The 16,829-nt window shown below is 45.7% G+C and overlaps 1 protein-coding gene across 1 annotated transcript in view; it reads right to left on the reverse strand.

The window, feature by feature from the left end:
- Window positions 1-278: 278 nt before the first annotated feature.
- LOC117879505 (heat-stable enterotoxin receptor-like) overlaps window positions 279-16,829 on the reverse strand; it is a 33,308-nt gene continuing 16,757 nt past the window's right edge. The window contains exons 6-11 of the mRNA XM_034774747.1: window positions 14,543-14,735; window positions 13,970-14,144; window positions 12,799-12,897; window positions 11,952-12,046; window positions 5,646-5,722; window positions 279-1,525 (exon numbers count right to left, since the gene is read on the reverse strand). Coding sequence (XP_034630638.1) covers window positions 1,351-1,525; window positions 5,646-5,722; window positions 11,952-12,046; window positions 12,799-12,897; window positions 13,970-14,144; window positions 14,543-14,735 — 814 coding nt within the window. The 3' untranslated portion in view covers window positions 279-1,350. The remainder of the gene's footprint in view (window positions 1,526-5,645; window positions 5,723-11,951; window positions 12,047-12,798; window positions 12,898-13,969; window positions 14,145-14,542; window positions 14,736-16,829) is intronic.

Below are 16,829 nucleotides of genomic sequence, written 5' to 3' on the forward strand. Positions count from 1 at the left end.
GGGAATACAGACAAGCATTGCTGTTATGAACAGGAAGTGCAGATGTACAAACTCAGTAGGAGGAAATGTAGATAACTCATTAACACAAGGCTCTCACTCTGATCAAAGCAGCAAAGAGTCCTGTGGCACCTTATAGACTAACAGATGTATTGGAGCATGAGCTTTCGTGGGTGAATATCCACTTCATTGGATGCATGTGGGTGGATATTCACCCATGAAAGCTCATGCTCCAATACATCTGTTAGTCTATAAGGTGCCACAGGACTCTTTGCTGCTTTTACAGATCCAGACTAACACGGCTACCACTCTGATACTCTGATCAAAGACAGCTGTAGGTTGTATTTGGTGAGATGACTTCAAATGAGCAAGTGAAAGGTGCAACCAAAATCTTCTCCAGTTGGGGGCAGAAGTATGTCTCACTAAGCCATTTGGAATGCAATGCCTTGCAGTTTGTTTTTAAAACAAGCAGGAACAATTTGGGATTGAAATAGCAGAAGGGGAGAAGATTTCTGATAGTAGAGGGCACTTTGATCTAGCTGACAAAGACATAACAAGATCCAGTGGCTGGAAGTTGAAGCTAAATAAATTCAACTTAGAAACAGAGTACATATTTTTAAGTGAGGGTAAATGAATATGAATTTGCCATGCTATAGGTAGAAAGGAAATGCACAGGACTGGAATATGTGGACAGGAGACAAACAATAACACATGCCAACTGATTCATCCGTGGTGTAACTATTTAAATAAAAGGACTTATGCAGGAATTAATGACCCCAACCATGCAGGAGAGGAAACGTCTAATAAAAACTGCATTCAGGGACTGTAAATGTAATACATTGGTGGCTGCAAATATGGGGTCTGTGCTAACCTGTACATGAAAGGCATCGAGGATGGAACCCATAATATTTATCTCCAAAAACATAGTCTGTTGCCACTTGAGCTAAGGAAGAATCTCTGTTTAGTATAACAACAAGTTAAACACTAAGTTTAAAATCACGATAAATTAAGACTCTACAGAGAAGACTTTGGGAAATGGGTCACTGAACAGCTGATCACATTTTAAAAATATTAGACAATATTTTCTCTTTCCCCAAATCAGGGTGGATGTGCCTGGGTGAAGCAATCAGGTGATTGGGAAGATGCAGCAAGCATAGAGGCAACTACATTTTGGCACCACAGCAAAGGGTTTATCTGATTCACTGATTAAAAAGCCAAGTGGTAGAGACATTTCCCAAAGAGAGAACAGTCTTGTTTTCCCCGCAGCTCTCCCTGAGAATGCAAATCTCCAGCCTCCATGTAGTATCTTCTGTAGCCTGTACATGGTTTTTATGTCACACTAGACATCTAGTTTTACAGATGGGTGCCGGAGTTTTCTGTGGTGGCCAACTGCAGGTACTCTAGGGTGCCTTTTCGGTAGCTCGCCACCCGGGAAGGCTCACGCACCAGGACCCCTTCAGATTGCCTTTTCTCCAGAGACTCTGTTATCATCCCTGCTAAGTCATCTTGCAACCGCTGCTGATTCTCCCTGGAAATAGCAGGAGAGGAAAGATTTCAGTGACTCATGCAGTACAGGTAACTAGGATCCTCAGTTCACAAGCCATTTTTAGACAATTCTATTCTGCCATCTTTCCAGAAGCCCTCAATATACTAATGAGATGGAACTAATTCTAATTGGACATAGAAATCCAATTCAGGACCTACTTGTGACAGTTCCTGACAATATGGGTTACTATCTCTGCCAAGGAAGTTTGCTTTAGAATCACAATCTCCCACCTCTAGAGTCCGTGAAGTCACTTGGAATGAAGAGAAGAAAAACCTGAACCAAACCCAGTTGAAATGGACTATGGCTCTGACTCTGTGACCAGACCCAGTTCCAAATATCTGTAATATTCAGCTGCAGGTGTCTCTCAAAATAGTGGCAGTATTCTTAGAATTGCCACTCTGCCAGAAATTCATGGGACATGTATGATTTTCACAGGTATGTCCCATGCAGAACAATTAAAAAACCTGCTCTTTTAAAAATTTCTTTAGGTTAAAAAAAGTGCCTAGTTAGAAAAGAAATGTACTGAAGAAAGTAGGCCAGGAATATCATTTCCCAAGCCCAGAGATGAATGTTTGTACAACAAGTCTCTCAAGAGTGCGTGGGATTTTAAACTATCCAGAAAACTGGATTTGCAAATTTAACACCATTAATCTGGGCTTGAATAGGGACTGGCTGGCTCATTACAGAAGCAGCTTTTCCTCTCCTGGAATTGACACCTCCTCATCTATTATTGGGAGTGGACTACATCCACCCTGATTGAATTGGCCCTGTCAACAATGGTTCTCCACTTGCAAAGTAACTCCCTGCTCTCCATGTATCAGTATATAATGCCTGCATCTGTAACTTTCACTCTGTGCATCTGAAGAAGTGAGGTTTTTACCCACAAAAGCTTATGCCCAAATAAATCTGTTAGTCTTTAAGGTGCCACCAGACTCCTTGTTGTTTTTTCAGAAAACTGGATGCTCTCTGGTCTAGAAAGATCCTGACAAAAATCACCTCTTACCCTGAGAGAAGGGCAGTCTCTTCTGCTTCAGGTAGATATGAATGAATCGGAGGAGTGTTGAACTTGTGCAATGGGACATGACTTAATTCTCAAAACTTTTGCAATAAAAATAATAAATAGTATCTTACATTTATTTAGTGCCTTTCACCCCAAAAGTTCCCAATGTGTTTTACAAACTACCATATACAGTATGTAAAGGAATTACTTCAATCTGTATTGAAACCCAGTCACTTCTGAGGTGGATCACAACAGCTGCGTAAATAGAACACAGCAACACTACACAATGGGTTAGGATAGGAAATGAAGAAGAAGAACTCCATAACTCACTGAAACTAATTTGGAAAAATGTAATCAGCCAGACTTGAATTTGATCATGTCACTGGAACTAATCCCCTTTGTATTGAGCAAAGAACATCTTAAATTACCACAAGTTGTCAGGAACTCAATTTTATGTCACTTCTGAAAGGCAGCACTTCATTGTCACCACACCCCTTTACTTTGGAAACTGACTCAGTGTTAATTCAAAAGGAAGACTGTTACCTACTTGGGTCTGATTAAACCAGGACATCAACCTAGTATTTTTTCCTGGTAACTCCTCTCTTATGCTCCAGAAACTGAAGTTTTGTTTAGAAGGTTTTAAAAATTAAGTCTCTAGACCAGGGGTCCCCAACACAGTGCCTGTGGGTGCCATGGCGCATGCCGTCTAAGTGCACCCGCATACTGGCCGGCGGACGAGCATCTGCCGAAATGCCGCCGAGAAGCAGCGTCATCCAGAGGCGTCACCGCCAAAATGCCGAAAATCGGCGGCGACGCCTCTGGATGACACTGCTTCTCTGCGGCATTTCGGCGACGACGCCTATTGACGTTGCCACTTGTTGGCGGCATTTCGGCGGATGCTCATCCGCCGCCATGGTCCTCCGTGGCTCGTCATCTGGCATCCGCTAGACGAAAAAGGTTGGGGACCACTGTTCTAGATCTTATGCTTGTGAAGTTAATCTTTAAAATGAGAACCCAATATAAACAAAGAGGTGCCTGAGTCTGCAGGCAACCTAAAATGGTAACTAAGGCTAGGTCTATACTACCCGCCTGAATCGGCGGGTAGAAATCGACCTCTCGGGGATCGATTTATCGCGTCCCGTCTGGACGCGACAATCGATCCCCGAATCGGCGCTCTTACTCCACCAGCGGAGGTGGTAGTAAGAGCTGCCGACGGGAAGCCGCAGAAGTCGATTTTGCCGCCGTCCTCACAACGGGGTAAGTCGGCTGCGATACGCCGAATTCAGCTACGCTATTCACATAGCTGAATTTGCGTATCTTAAATCGACTCCCCCCTGTAGTGTAGATGTACCCTAAGAGGTGTGAACTGCTCTCGTTCATCTCATTTTGGTATAGAGTCTGAAGCTTGGTGATGACAGTTTAATGTTAATGTTATTAACTGTTTCACTATTGATCAAATCATACAAGAAAAAAAGAAGGGAAATTACATAATGAAATCTGCACATTCTATTGTGATTGGCATCTCATTTTAGCATTAAAAGTGATTGGAGCTCGGACAGGGGGTAAAGTTTGGGAGACTACCACCACTCTTTCCCCTCCCCCCCAATCTGAACCTGCACCTACTAAATCAACACCCCTTTCTGGTGCGTTTTCCTTGAATGTCTCCCATCCAAGGCCCTGATCCAGTAAAGTATGTAAGCCTATTAGCAATCCCAGAACTAATGCTATTATGTATACTTGCATGTGTTCATATACACATACAAAGCTCTGTCCTTGTCTCCGGGGTCCCGTGTTTCCTGGCGGATTTCACTAGCCTCAGAGCCTCACTGTGACCCTCCACGTAGCCCTTCTCTCTCTAGAGACAAGGGTCACAGCCTACCGAGCCATTTTCATCATAAGCCAGTGAGGGAGGTGAGGAGAAGCTATCCTCCCTTGCACAGGATCTGTTGTCTCCCAGTCTCAGTGATTAATCAAGGAGGGGGGGCAAATGGGGGAGCCCAAGCGCACCCTCTACTCCGGGCTCCAGCCCAGGGACCCTAATAGTATCAGCTATGGTAGCTGACCTTTTAGAAACAGGACATGTACAGTTCCCTGGGCTACTTCCCCACAGCAGCCCCCACTTCACCCTTACCTCAGGGCCTCCTTCCTTGTGCCTGATATGGGGTTTACTGCTCAGTCTCTCCAACAGCACAAATTCCTCCCACAGCTCCTGACATGCACACCCACCTGACTAACTGGGAGGTTTTTAACTAGTTTCAGCTAGCCCCTGATTGGCTTCAGGTGTCCCAATCAACCTAGCTGTCTCCACTGCTTTCTGGAAGGATCTTAATTGGCCCCAGGTGTCTTGATAAACCTGGAGTAACTGCCATTTGGTTACCATGGTAACAGGGATTTGTTTAGCCTGGGGCTAACATACCTGTTTCTCACTACTTTCCTATAGCCATCTGGCCTTGACCCATCACAGCTATGTATATTTGCATGTGTTCATATGCACATACACTGCTCTGTCCTTGACCATAGGCGCCAACTCCGTAGGTGCTCCGGAGCTGGAGCACCCACAGAAAAAAATTGGTGGGTGCTCAGCACCCACCGGCAGCTCCCCGCCCCCCCCGCTCCAGCTTACCTCCGCCTCCTCCCCTGAGCGCGCTGCTGCGTCCTGGTTCTCCCCACTCCCTCCCAGCACTTGGGCTGTGAATCAGCTGATTCGCTGGGCAGGGAGGGAGGGAGGAGGAGGGGGAATGCAGCGTGCTGGGAGAAGAGGCGGGGCCGGGGCGGGGATTTGGGGAAGGGATCCAATAGGGGCAGGGAGGGGGCGGAGTTAGGGCAGGGACTTTGGGGGTGGGGATGGGGTTGGAATGGGGGCGGGGCCAGGGGCGGGGAAAGGTTGGAGTTGGGGCAGGGCCGGGGGAGGAGGGGTGTGGGCACCCACCGGCGCCGCAGAAAGTTGGCGCCTATGTCCTTGACATGAGCCCAAGGAATAGCAAAAAGTATAGTAAGTTAAAAATTCTGAGGGGAGAAGTGCACTTCAGCACTTTTGGTGAAGACTGAAGTGCAAGGCCTGAGAGCTTCTTTCTCCCTTCCCACAAATAAAGAACATCTTACACAGAAGGAGGTGTTGGGAGATTATACTGCTGGTCCTTCACCCCTGTCAGCCAGTAGGTAATCTCAGTTCCTTTGCCCTAATATGTCAGAGAAGAAAGAAGCACAATTTAGGGATTAGATAGGCACAATATATGATTTATATATTTTATGTTATACTGTATTATATGATTGTTGTATTGTCTTTGCTTACTGTATGTAATAGGCACACAGAGCATAGGATGGGCACCTATCAAATTTTATAAACTGAAACAAATAAATGTAACAAAGCAAAGGTGAGCAAATTAATAGGCCTCTCCCACCAGGCCCATTCACCACTGCCTCCTCTCCACATTTTTATTACCAATGATATGTTTCACCTACAGTACTTCCAGGACATCTGTGTTGCCTTGACTTATGCTTCAAATGCTTTTCCAATGGCTATATTAACTCTAGAGTGGTGTCTCCATCACCCTGTGGCTGGATTACCAACAGATACGTCTCTCTTTCTCTCCTGCTGTTTGTTTAAGATAGGTGAACATCTAAGGTGTATGATACCTTTAGATAAGAGGAGGTTACTCACCCTGTGCAGTAACTGACGTTCTTCGAGATGAGTGTCCCTGTGGGTGCTCCACTCCAGGTGTTGGTGCGTCCCTGCGCCTTTGCTCGGAGATTTTTGCAGCAGTACTCATAGCGGCCACGCATGCTCAGAGGCTGCCCCCCGCTGTGAGTCTAGGTTGATAGTACGCATGCGTGGCCGGTCTCCTCAGTTCCTTCTCTACAACGGAGGCTACCCCAACTCCGAAGTAGAGGGGAGGAGGGTGGGTAGTGGAGCACCCACAGGGACACTCATCTCTAAGAACGTCAGTTACTGCACTCCTCCTCTTCTTCTTCGAGAGATGTCCCTGTGGGTGCTCCACTCCAGGTGACTTAAAAGCCGTGTATCTTAAGGAGGTAGGGACTTCGGATCTGATAGGAACGCCGTGGATAGTACAGCCCTGCCCAAACGTACGTCAGATAGAGGGCCTTGAGTAAGGGCATAGTGTTTAACAAATGTGTGCTCCGAGGACCAGGTGGCTGCTTTACAAATATCAGCCAGGGGAACTTTGTGTAAGAATGCTACAGAGGCAGCCAGAGATCTAGTGGAGTGTGTTCTGATGCCGTCTGGAGGTGTAACCTTCTTCATCTGATAGCACAACCGGATGCACTGGGAAATCCAGTTCGAAAGTCTCTGGGTAGAAATAGGCGTACCTTTGGAGCGCTCCGCAACGGAGACAAAAAGTCTGGAAGAAGTTCTAAAAGGTTTGGTTCTATCCAAATAGAAGGACAAGGCTCGGCGTACATCTAGTGTATGCATTGAGGCTTCGAACGAGTTCGCGTGTGGTTTCGGAAAAAAAAGTCGGTAGGTGTATTGGCTCATTAATGTGGAATGACGAGTGCACCTTTGGAAGAAATGTGGGGTGTAATCTGAGGGTAACCTTGTCTTTAAAAAATAGCGTATATGGTGGGTCTGCCATAAGAGCTGCTATTTCTCCTGCCCGTCTGGCAGAGGTAATTGCCACTAGAAATGCTGTTTTCATCGAGAGGTGTAAAAGGGAGCACGTGGCTAGGGGTTCAAATGGTTGTTGAATTAGGCAAGACAGTACTAGACGAAGGTCCCAAGGGGTGGTAGGTGGTTTAATGTCTGGGTATAGGGTTTGTAGTCCCTTGAGGAAACGCTTGGTGATAGAATGAGCAAAAACAGACGTGTCATCAATTCTGTCGTGAAAAGTTGTAATAGCAGCTAAATGGACCCTGATGGAGCTGAAAGAAAGGCCGGATTGCTTAAGGCCCAATAGATAGTCAAGTATGAGCGAAAGAGATACCGACGTGGGACAAAGGTGTTTAGCGGAACACCAATGTGTGAATCGTTTCCACTTTCGAAGATAGGTCGTGCGAGTAGATTGTGTTCTGCTATGTAGGAGCACCTTTTGAACTTGTTCAGAGCAATCTAGTTCGCTTTGGGAAAACCATGTAGGAACCAGGCTTTGAGGTGAAGCATGGACAGATTTGGGTGGAGAAAGCGGCCGTGTTGTTGTGATAGGAGGTTCGGAATGAGAGGCAAGGAGATTGGTGGTTGAATCGACATTCTGGTGAGGAACGGAAACCACGGTTGTCTGGGCCACGACAGGGCAATGAGGATCACCTTGGCTCGGTCTGTTCGTATTTTTATCAGGACCCTGTTGAGAACTGGTATCGGGGGAAACGCATAGAGTAGGTTTCGGTGCCATGAGATCATGAATGCGTCTCCCAGGGAATGTTTGCCCAGTCCTGCTCTGGAGCAGAAATTGGGACATTTCTTTTTTTTTTTGTAGTTGCAAAAAGATCTATTGTTGGGTAACCCCAAGTGCTGAATACATTGTGAATGGTTTTCTCGTCTATCTCCCACTCGTGGTCCCATGGGAAGCGTCTGCTTAGTTCATTCGCTGTGGTGTTCATTACCCTGGGAAGATAGGCGGCTGATACCCGGATGTTGTTCGCAATGCACCAATTCCAGAGCTTCATAGCCTCTGTGCACAGCGAATGGGATCGAGCTCCTCCCTGCCTGTTTACATAAAACATGCATGCAATGTTGTCTGTCATTATGCGTATGTGGTGATTCTTGATTAGTGGCAGGAAGTGACGGCACGCATTGCGAATAGCTCGAAGTTCTAGGACATTTATGTGCAGGGAGGTCTCGGTTGACGACCATAGCCCCTGTACTGTGTGGTGAGACATGTGTGCACCCCAGCCTGTCAGAGATGCATCGGTGGTCAGGATGAGTGATGGAGCCTGCTGAAGAAACGGGACTCCAGAGCAGAGGTTGGAGTGAACTGTCCACCAGTGTAGAGAATCTTTGACTCGGACAGGTAGGGAGAGAGTCTTGTTTAGAGAGTGCACATTCGGTCTGTAAACCGTGGCCAACCATGCTTGGAAGCACCTCATGTAGAGACGTGCATTCTGGACGACAAAAGTGCACGAGGCCATGTGACTTAGTATTTGTAGGCAGTCTCGGGCAGTCACCTGGGGACTGTTGCGAATTATTGTGGCCAGTTGGCTTATGGAGTTGAAGCGATTGGGTTGGAGAGATGCCAACCCCGTCCGGGAGTCGAGGTCTGCTCCTATGAACTCCAGGTGCTGGGTGGGGCGTAATGTGGATTTGTTTTTGTTTATTTGTAGGCCAAGAGATAGGAAACAATCGACGGTGGGTCGCGTGAACCGGAGAGCCTCGTCGAACGTTGAGGCTTTGAGGAGGCAATCGTTGAGGTAAGGGAATACTATGACCCCTTGTTTCCTGAGGTAGGCAGTGACGGTAACCATCTTGAACTTTTGCTTTTTGACAAATTTGTTGAGCTGCCTGAGGTCAAGGATTGGTCACCATCCCCCATTTTTCTTTTCTGTTAAGAAATAATGGGTGTAAAAACCCTTCCCTTTGTGTCGTTCTGGCACGATGTCTACTGCTCCCAGATGAAGGAGATGTTGCACTTCTTGGAGGAGTAGCTGCTCGTGAGAAGGTCCCTGAAGAGGGACAGGGAGGGTGGGTGGGAGGGAGGCAAGGAGAGGAAGGGGATGGTGTATCCAATTGTAACTACCTCTATGACCCACTTGTCGGAGGTAATGTTCTTCCATTGGTGGGAGAATGGTCGTAGGCGGTGTCCAAAGATAGGTGTGTTGGCTGAAGTGGGAACGCTGTTTTCTAAGCCCTTGACCAAGGCTTCAAATCTGCCTATTAGTTGGAGGGGGTTGAGGTGCCCCTGCAGATTTGGGACGATGGCGCTGGAATCTTGATCTTTGACGTTGTTGTTGTTGTTGTTGTTCCTGCTGTCTATGGGAATGTTGTGTAAATGTGGGATAGCGTGGACGGTGGTACGGTTGGTATCTATATTGCCGTCTTCTGGTCATAGGTGTCTGGAGACCTAAAGACCGGAGGGTTGCCCTTGAGTCCTTCATTGAATGAAGCACATCGTTCGTGGTAGAAGCAAAAAGTTTGTCACCGTCGAAGGGAAGATCTTCAATGGTGCTCTGAACTTCTCGAGGAAAAAAAGAGGAGGAGAGCCATGAACCCCGTCGCATGACTACTGCTGTCGCGGTCGATCTTGCTGCAGTGTTGGCTACATCGAGGGCCGCTTGAAGAGCGGTGCGTGATATGCTTTGTCCCTCGGAAACCAGAGCTGTGAACTGTTGTTTTTTCTGTTCTGGAATGTCATCAATAAAATCCATGAATTTATTATAGTTTTTGTGGTCGTATTTTGCAAGCACTGCAGTATAATTAGCTATACAAAATTGTAGGGTCGAGGATGCGTATACTTTACGACCAAAGAGGTCCAAGCGTTTGCTGTCCTTGTTGGCTGGGGCGGAACGGGAATACTGTTGTTTAGCCCTCTGGTTCGCGGCGTCTACTACCAATGAGTTTGGTGCCGGGTGAGTAAAAAGGAATTCAGAACCCTTTGGAGGAATAAAGTACTTCCTGTCCGCTTGTTTACAGGTAGGTAGGTTTGTAGCTGGAGTCTGCCAGATGGACTTAGCGGGTTCTAAAAGGGCTACGTTAATTGGTAATGCCACCCTGGAGGAAGAAGGGGGCTGTAGGATGTCCGTTAGCTCATCTGTTGTTCAGTGACTACCTTCAAGTTAATTCTCAAGTCACTGGCAACTCTTTTAAAGAGGTCCTGGAATTTTGCATAGTCATCCGACGGTGTCGGAAGAAGGGGAAGTAATGCTTCTTCAGGTGTTAGCTCCGGCTCTGCTGGAATAGGAGCAGGGCTAGGTTTATCCTGGAAGTGTGACTGTGCTGCCAGGTGTCTCGTGTCACTGGCATATTCGTCAGGTGGCAGCGCTGGACCGGTGTTGCTCCTGGTTGAATTGCCATAGCGCACGTATTCCCGAGGGTACGATGCCCATGGTGTCCAATATTGCCACGGTAGTGGGTAGGGCATAGGTGGTGCCATCCAGGGGTTCACCCCCCAGGAGGCAGGATCCTGAGAGTAGGATGAGGTAGTTTTCTTATAACTTCTATTGCCTGGGGTCTGGGAGTGGGAGTCTTGATATGGAGAAAAAACTCCCTGTGGATCAGTTTCCTCCTCACTGGAGGAAGACTGCTCAGATCCTGACTCAGGCATTGGAGAAGAACATGTTTCTTGAACATGAAGAGCATTCATCAGGGGAGACTGCAGGATAGGTGATACCAGGAGATCTGCTGTTTGAGTAAATTGAAATGGTGAGGCTCCTGCGTGAGGTGAAAGCTGAGCAGGGGGAGGCTGCCGTGCGGGAGCATTCCTCTGAGCAGGAGTTTTGCCTGTGACCTCCCTCTCAGGCTGCACCGCGGGGGTCGGTGCTGCGGTCGGTGCCGGGCAGGCAACATCAGCCTGCAGGGGATCAGGCATGTTGTAAAATGTCGGCACCGCGTCCGTCGCGGTGCCGAACGGTGCCATAATAGAGGCACGCAACTGGAAGCCTGATGCCTCGGCACCGGAACCTCGCGCCGCCGCCGCAGCCTCAGGTGGCTTTCGTGCGGTTCCTGAGGAGCCCGGCTCATCAAAGTTGCTGAGGCGAGGAAACACAGGCAGGGAGACCGTTGATCTGCCTGGAGAAACCTTGTGCCTCATAACCTTCTTTGGTGAAGAAGGCTGCCCCTTCTTTGTAGATTTTTTCAGTTTTTTTGAGGCAGGGGGGCTGTGGCGGGTAGTGGAGCCGGATTCAGTGCCTGGGTCTGAAACTGACCCGATAGACTTTTGCAGGAGGAGCAGTTTAAGTCTAAGCTCCCTGTCCTTCCGTGCCCTGGAACTGAGTTTACGGCAGTGGGCACATTTTTGGGGAATGTGGGCTTCCCCCAAACATTTTATACACTTTGAGTGGCCATCTGATAGCGGGATAGCTTCCTTGCATGTAGCACAGCGCTTGAAGCCTGTGGAGCCCGGCATGGCCGAAGCGGCCGCGGCTGACAGAATTTTTTTTTTTTTTTTGTAACAGATAAACGAGGTAATTAACTACACTAACAAAGAACAGACAACAAACTAGTTACTAAAAGGGTAATTGTAGCAAGAGTGAGGGATTTCCTAACGAGTCTAATGAGCTCCGTCTCAGGCCGGGGACGGTAGAGAAGGAACTGAGGAGACCGGCCACGCATGCATACTATCAACCTAGACTCACAGCGGGGGGCAGCCTCTGAGCATGCGTGGCCGCTATGAGTACTGCTGCAAAAATCTCCGAGCAAAGGCGCAGGGACGCACCAACACCTGGAGTGGAGCACCGACAGGGACATCTCTCGAAGAAGAAGTTTCATTCCTGTGTGTTTGTAGGCATGGTATACGTTACCTTCAGGTAAGTCTTTCCTCTCACTTTATACTGGAAATGGCAGTCTGTCCTCTTCAGGATGGCAATAGTAGACCCACTTACATGAATCCGTAAAGCTAAACATAAACAAACAAGCAACAAATGTTTGATTCGGAAACAATGCATGAACTTGTTCATTTTCTGTGAAAACCTGTGCTATGGCAAAGGTGTATCTAATGGTCATTGATGCCTTAGGACTCATTCTGTGAGCAAATGACATTAAAGCTACCCATATATTGTTGAACCCAAAAATAACTACTCCATCACATAGCATTATATATGAAGAAAGACTAAAACTACTAAATAATTATAGCTGGACCAACCAATGCCTCAGGATAGAAGTGATAACAGTATTTGTGGGGGAGGGGTAAATATCAAGAAGGGGAAGGAATGGGGAGAAACTGAGCAAAGGGAAGAAAATTTAGGCTGGCTCTCAGGAAACATTCCTAGTTGCAAAACTATTAGACTGTGGGATATTTATTTATTTATATTTAATATAATAACGATGCCTATCCAAGTCACCAGGCGCCCAAACATAATCAATTATGTAATAAATACAGTTAAATTAAATCTCAGCAGCATTAAAATCACCAGTTCCACAGGAACTGAGCCAGTCAGGCACCTACCTCCTTCATCAACTAGGAAGCAAGAACTAGGAATAGGCCTGCATTTTCCAGGGTGGAGTGGAGGAATGAACAATCTGCTGTTCTATCAGTAAACGTCTACGCTTGGATGATAAAGTTGTTCTTGGCTGGAGAAGGAACTCTAGATTTGAGCGCACAACTAGCCTACTGCCAGATTACACAGAGAGGTGAGCTTCAATTCTTACGTAAACCTGTGGATTCCATCCTTGAAGCTGTGTTAACTGTGTCTCCAAATAAACAATAACGAGGCATCTTAATCCCAACCACACCAGCAGCACATGGACCTGAAAGCAGAGGACAGGGCAGGGAAAGAGGAAGACAGAGAGGCTGTTATTCCATGGGGATTCAGAGAAGCCCTTGAGGTCTCAGACATGCCAGAAAGAAACTGAAATTTAGGAATTAGCATGATGCCAACAGAACTATGGGAGTTATCTGTTAGTGTCCTGGGGTGGGTGAGTGGTCTCATCTGGAAGATGGCACTTCTAGTAGCAGAGCAGGGGTATTGGGGTCAGCACTGATTGAAAGCACTATCTACATCACTTTGTACAGTGTCTGGAGATCTCACATCCAAGTGTAGACCAGGCCTGTCTCTGTTCAGCTTGTAAAATATACTAAATGTATTAAATATATTAAAAGTACTATTTGAATATATTTCTGTACAGACAAAAATGCAGAAGTATTAGCATAATTCCTAAGTGACAGCTCCGGAAGCAGGGGTTGGAAAGAATTAACTTAATTATGGAGAAGTTTCTGGTTATGTCTTTAGGGCCTTCCCAAATAAATGAATTATTATATTCCTTCTCTGGTGGTGGACATAAACAACAGAGTACTGAAACAAGCAAAAATAAAAAGATAAAGTTTCCCCAAGTACTTGGGTTCTTTGGATTATCCACAATGCCACTCTAATAAAGTAATTCAAAAATTGATTCTCAAGTGGGCCTGGTGAGAACATTTGCCTCAAAAGTATTTAATGTAGGCCTGCTTTTCAGTGGGGGAGCAAAGGTCTCTAAGGACTCAGGTGGGTATAATGTCACCAACTCAATCTCATAAGGAACTACAGAGGTTCGTTTGCTCAGCTACCAACCTAGACAGAGATGGGGTTGTTAAATGGTATGGGAGCAAGCCAATAGTCTATTTAAGTCCACTGCCCTTCCTCCAACAACGGTCTTTTATACCTGATGCTTTCGAGGAAGGCGACTGACAGTGCTTCTGGCCAGTTGTGTCTCATGCTATACCACAGTCCTCACAGAGAATCAATTTATGAACAGTGAAGCATGAGCACTTTTAATCACTGTTTACTTTTTGATCTAGATAGAATAGCTATGTCATTCATGTTCAGATGCCATGACCCCATACCAGAGTGAATCCCTATGCGAATCCAAACAGGCAGGCCTGGAAGATGTCGTAATTCAAAGGACCCCATGAAACTAAGGATATCCAGTGCCATCATAGAGATGTCCACTGCGTGGTGGTTGCCGTTTCTCTTTGGTAAGCCACTCACCACCATGTATGCATCACCAATGGTCTCCACCTGTGGAAACACGATTAACAGTTACAATTTCCAGTTACTGTTAGATACATATAAATTGCAGATGGAAAAGGCCTCTTAGAGTCATCTTGTTGATCTCTTCTTTGAAAATGAAGGGTTGCCAAATTCCTTCCAATTAGATGACATCTTTCTGGTAGTGAAGTGCTCAGTACACAGCATTCTAGGTAATAAATCTGGGACCACTTGGTATCAAAAACCATTTACAGAGAGCTGTGTGAAGCACATTAGAGAGATGTAATCTTGCCCTGTACTTCTCTCATTTGTCTTTACTTAGCATACTGGTTTTGAGCCTTTGTTACCAAATTCTATTCCCAATTACTCTGTCTGTGATGTTTTATGTACCCTGATTATTATTTAAGTGTAAGTGAGGCTCTGTTCACCTTGTAAACATCATGATGGTCGAGAATGTGGTCAAAGTTCTTATAGATGTCATTGAGCATGTCCACTACTTCCATGGGGGTGCTGTATTGGCATAGCGTGGTGAAGCCGACAATGTCGCTGAAGTAGATGGTGACTGCTTCAAACAGCTCTGGCTCTACCCGCCCAGTTTCCTTCAAAGATTTTACCACTGGCCTGTGAAGAAAGGTGGAAGGGAAATGGAGATAAATATACCTTCTGCTTTAGAGGACAACTCAGCCTCCTAGACCTGACAGCAGTAAGTGTTCCAGAAACAGAAGTTTGATAAGTAAACAAACCAACCTTCTGGTGATGAGTTCAACAGGCACTTGGAAAGTCTGACACACTAGCATTTCTGGCTACAAGAGCCTTCTAGATTATGAGCTCTTATTTAGATTGTAAACTCCTTGGGGAAGAGACTTTTCTTATATTTTTGTAAAATGCTATGCATCTCTATGCCTCCCTATACATAACAACTGAGAAAATCCAGAAACAAGACTGGATGAGGCAGGCAATCTCCTCCCAAGACTTGCTCTCAAGTTTCTAGCTTGAAATTGTGCAAACTAAAGCCAAGGAAACACAGGGCTTGTCTACATGGCCCCACAGTTTTGACTATCGAGGTGCGAATTGCAGCACACACTTGTGTGCTATGCTATAATTCCCCTGTGTGGATGCTGTGGGTGCAATCTAAAAGGTATCTAGTTTGTACTAAGTAAGTCCTGTTTAAAGAGAACTATGTTAATGTGAAGTAGTTAGTTCATGCCTGCAGCATCCATATGGAGAAGTTACAGCAAAACACACTAGAGTGTGCTTCAATTCACACCCTCATCGTGCAAACTGCAGGGCTGTATAGACATAGCCATACTGCTTTCTACTTCATTCCAATCTGTCTGGTGAGCATCTGACAGCTTTGGAAGTTGAATCCAGTTTTCAATGTCCTTTTGTACACATACACTTTCCCTGTACATCTTGTTCTTGACAAGACTGGGGGTGTTTGGCTTGGTGTCCTGGCCAAATTCCATGTTGGTTAATTACATTCTACCTCCCTGAATTCCCACTCCCATTTCAGTTGTCAATGGCAGTCTGTCATTCTTCACATCCTAGAGCTTTGGAAGTATATTAAACTAAAGCACACAGACCATTTTAGTGCAAAATAAGAGTGTCTACACGGTGACCAAAATAGATAGTGTGCTTTAAATTCACACCCTAGTTTCTCCACACTAAATTCCATATGTAGACAAGACCTTAGTGTTGTTGTTTGCTGTTAAAACTGCTGCCATATGCCACCACAGAGGTGGCTGTATTTCTGTAGAAGGTGAATTGATTCCCATATATATCATTTGTAAAGCTTGTAAAAAACTTCAGGATCCTTGAGGATGAAAGGAGCTAAAGATATGTAAACATTACATTCAAAATTCACTGGTTATGTCACCTCATTAACTGAAAAGTCATCTTAAAAATAGCTGTTAAATTAATGTTGTGAAATGTTTGTTCACTGTACTCCCAAGGACCTCATTCCATCCTCAAGCTAGTTTTTCAATCAGTTTGTCCATCATGGATAATGATTACATGAAGTCTGGAAATTCATGATGTTTCATATTATCTCCAGATTGTTTAGCCCTCTGTTCGCATATGGCACCTACAGGTCTCCCTCTAGAATCCTCCTGTAAGTCTTTCAGATGTGACACCTAGATATACTGAGGAGGACAGGTTTGGCCAATTCTAGGCAAACAACCCTCTTAAACATCATTAGCATTCAAATAGATCAGTTATTTTATTGGTCATGCTGAGACATGCAGAAGCTAGAAAGTGCTCATCTATTGCAAGACAAATTTAAATACTTCAGTTACAAATTTTAACTACAGGTGAATTAGAAAGGGCTTGCCACAATACCACCCTTCTCCACTCAACCACACTTTACAGATAAGAAATTGGGATAGGACTACACTACGGAGACTATATCGGCATAGTTAAATGGCCATAGCTATGCCGGCATAACCCTGTAGCGTAGATGCAGCCTCCACCAACTGAAGGGGATTTTCTGTTGATGTAGGAATACCAGTTCCCTAAACAATGGTATTCTTCCATCAACATAGCTGTGTCAACACTGAGGATTAGGTCACTATAGCTATGTCGGTCAGGGAGGTGCTTTTTCACACCCCTGACTGATGTATCTATGTCAACCTAATTTTTAAGTGTAGACCAAGCCTGGATTTTTTTCTCCCATCTTTTAAATCATTAAGCAGTATTTTAATTTTAGATCAGATCTGG

The sequence above is a fragment of the Trachemys scripta genome, chromosome 1 (genome assembly GCF_013100865.1).
Source record: "Trachemys scripta elegans isolate TJP31775 chromosome 1, CAS_Tse_1.0, whole genome shotgun sequence".
Taxonomy (NCBI): domain Eukaryota; kingdom Metazoa; phylum Chordata; order Testudines; family Emydidae; genus Trachemys; species Trachemys scripta.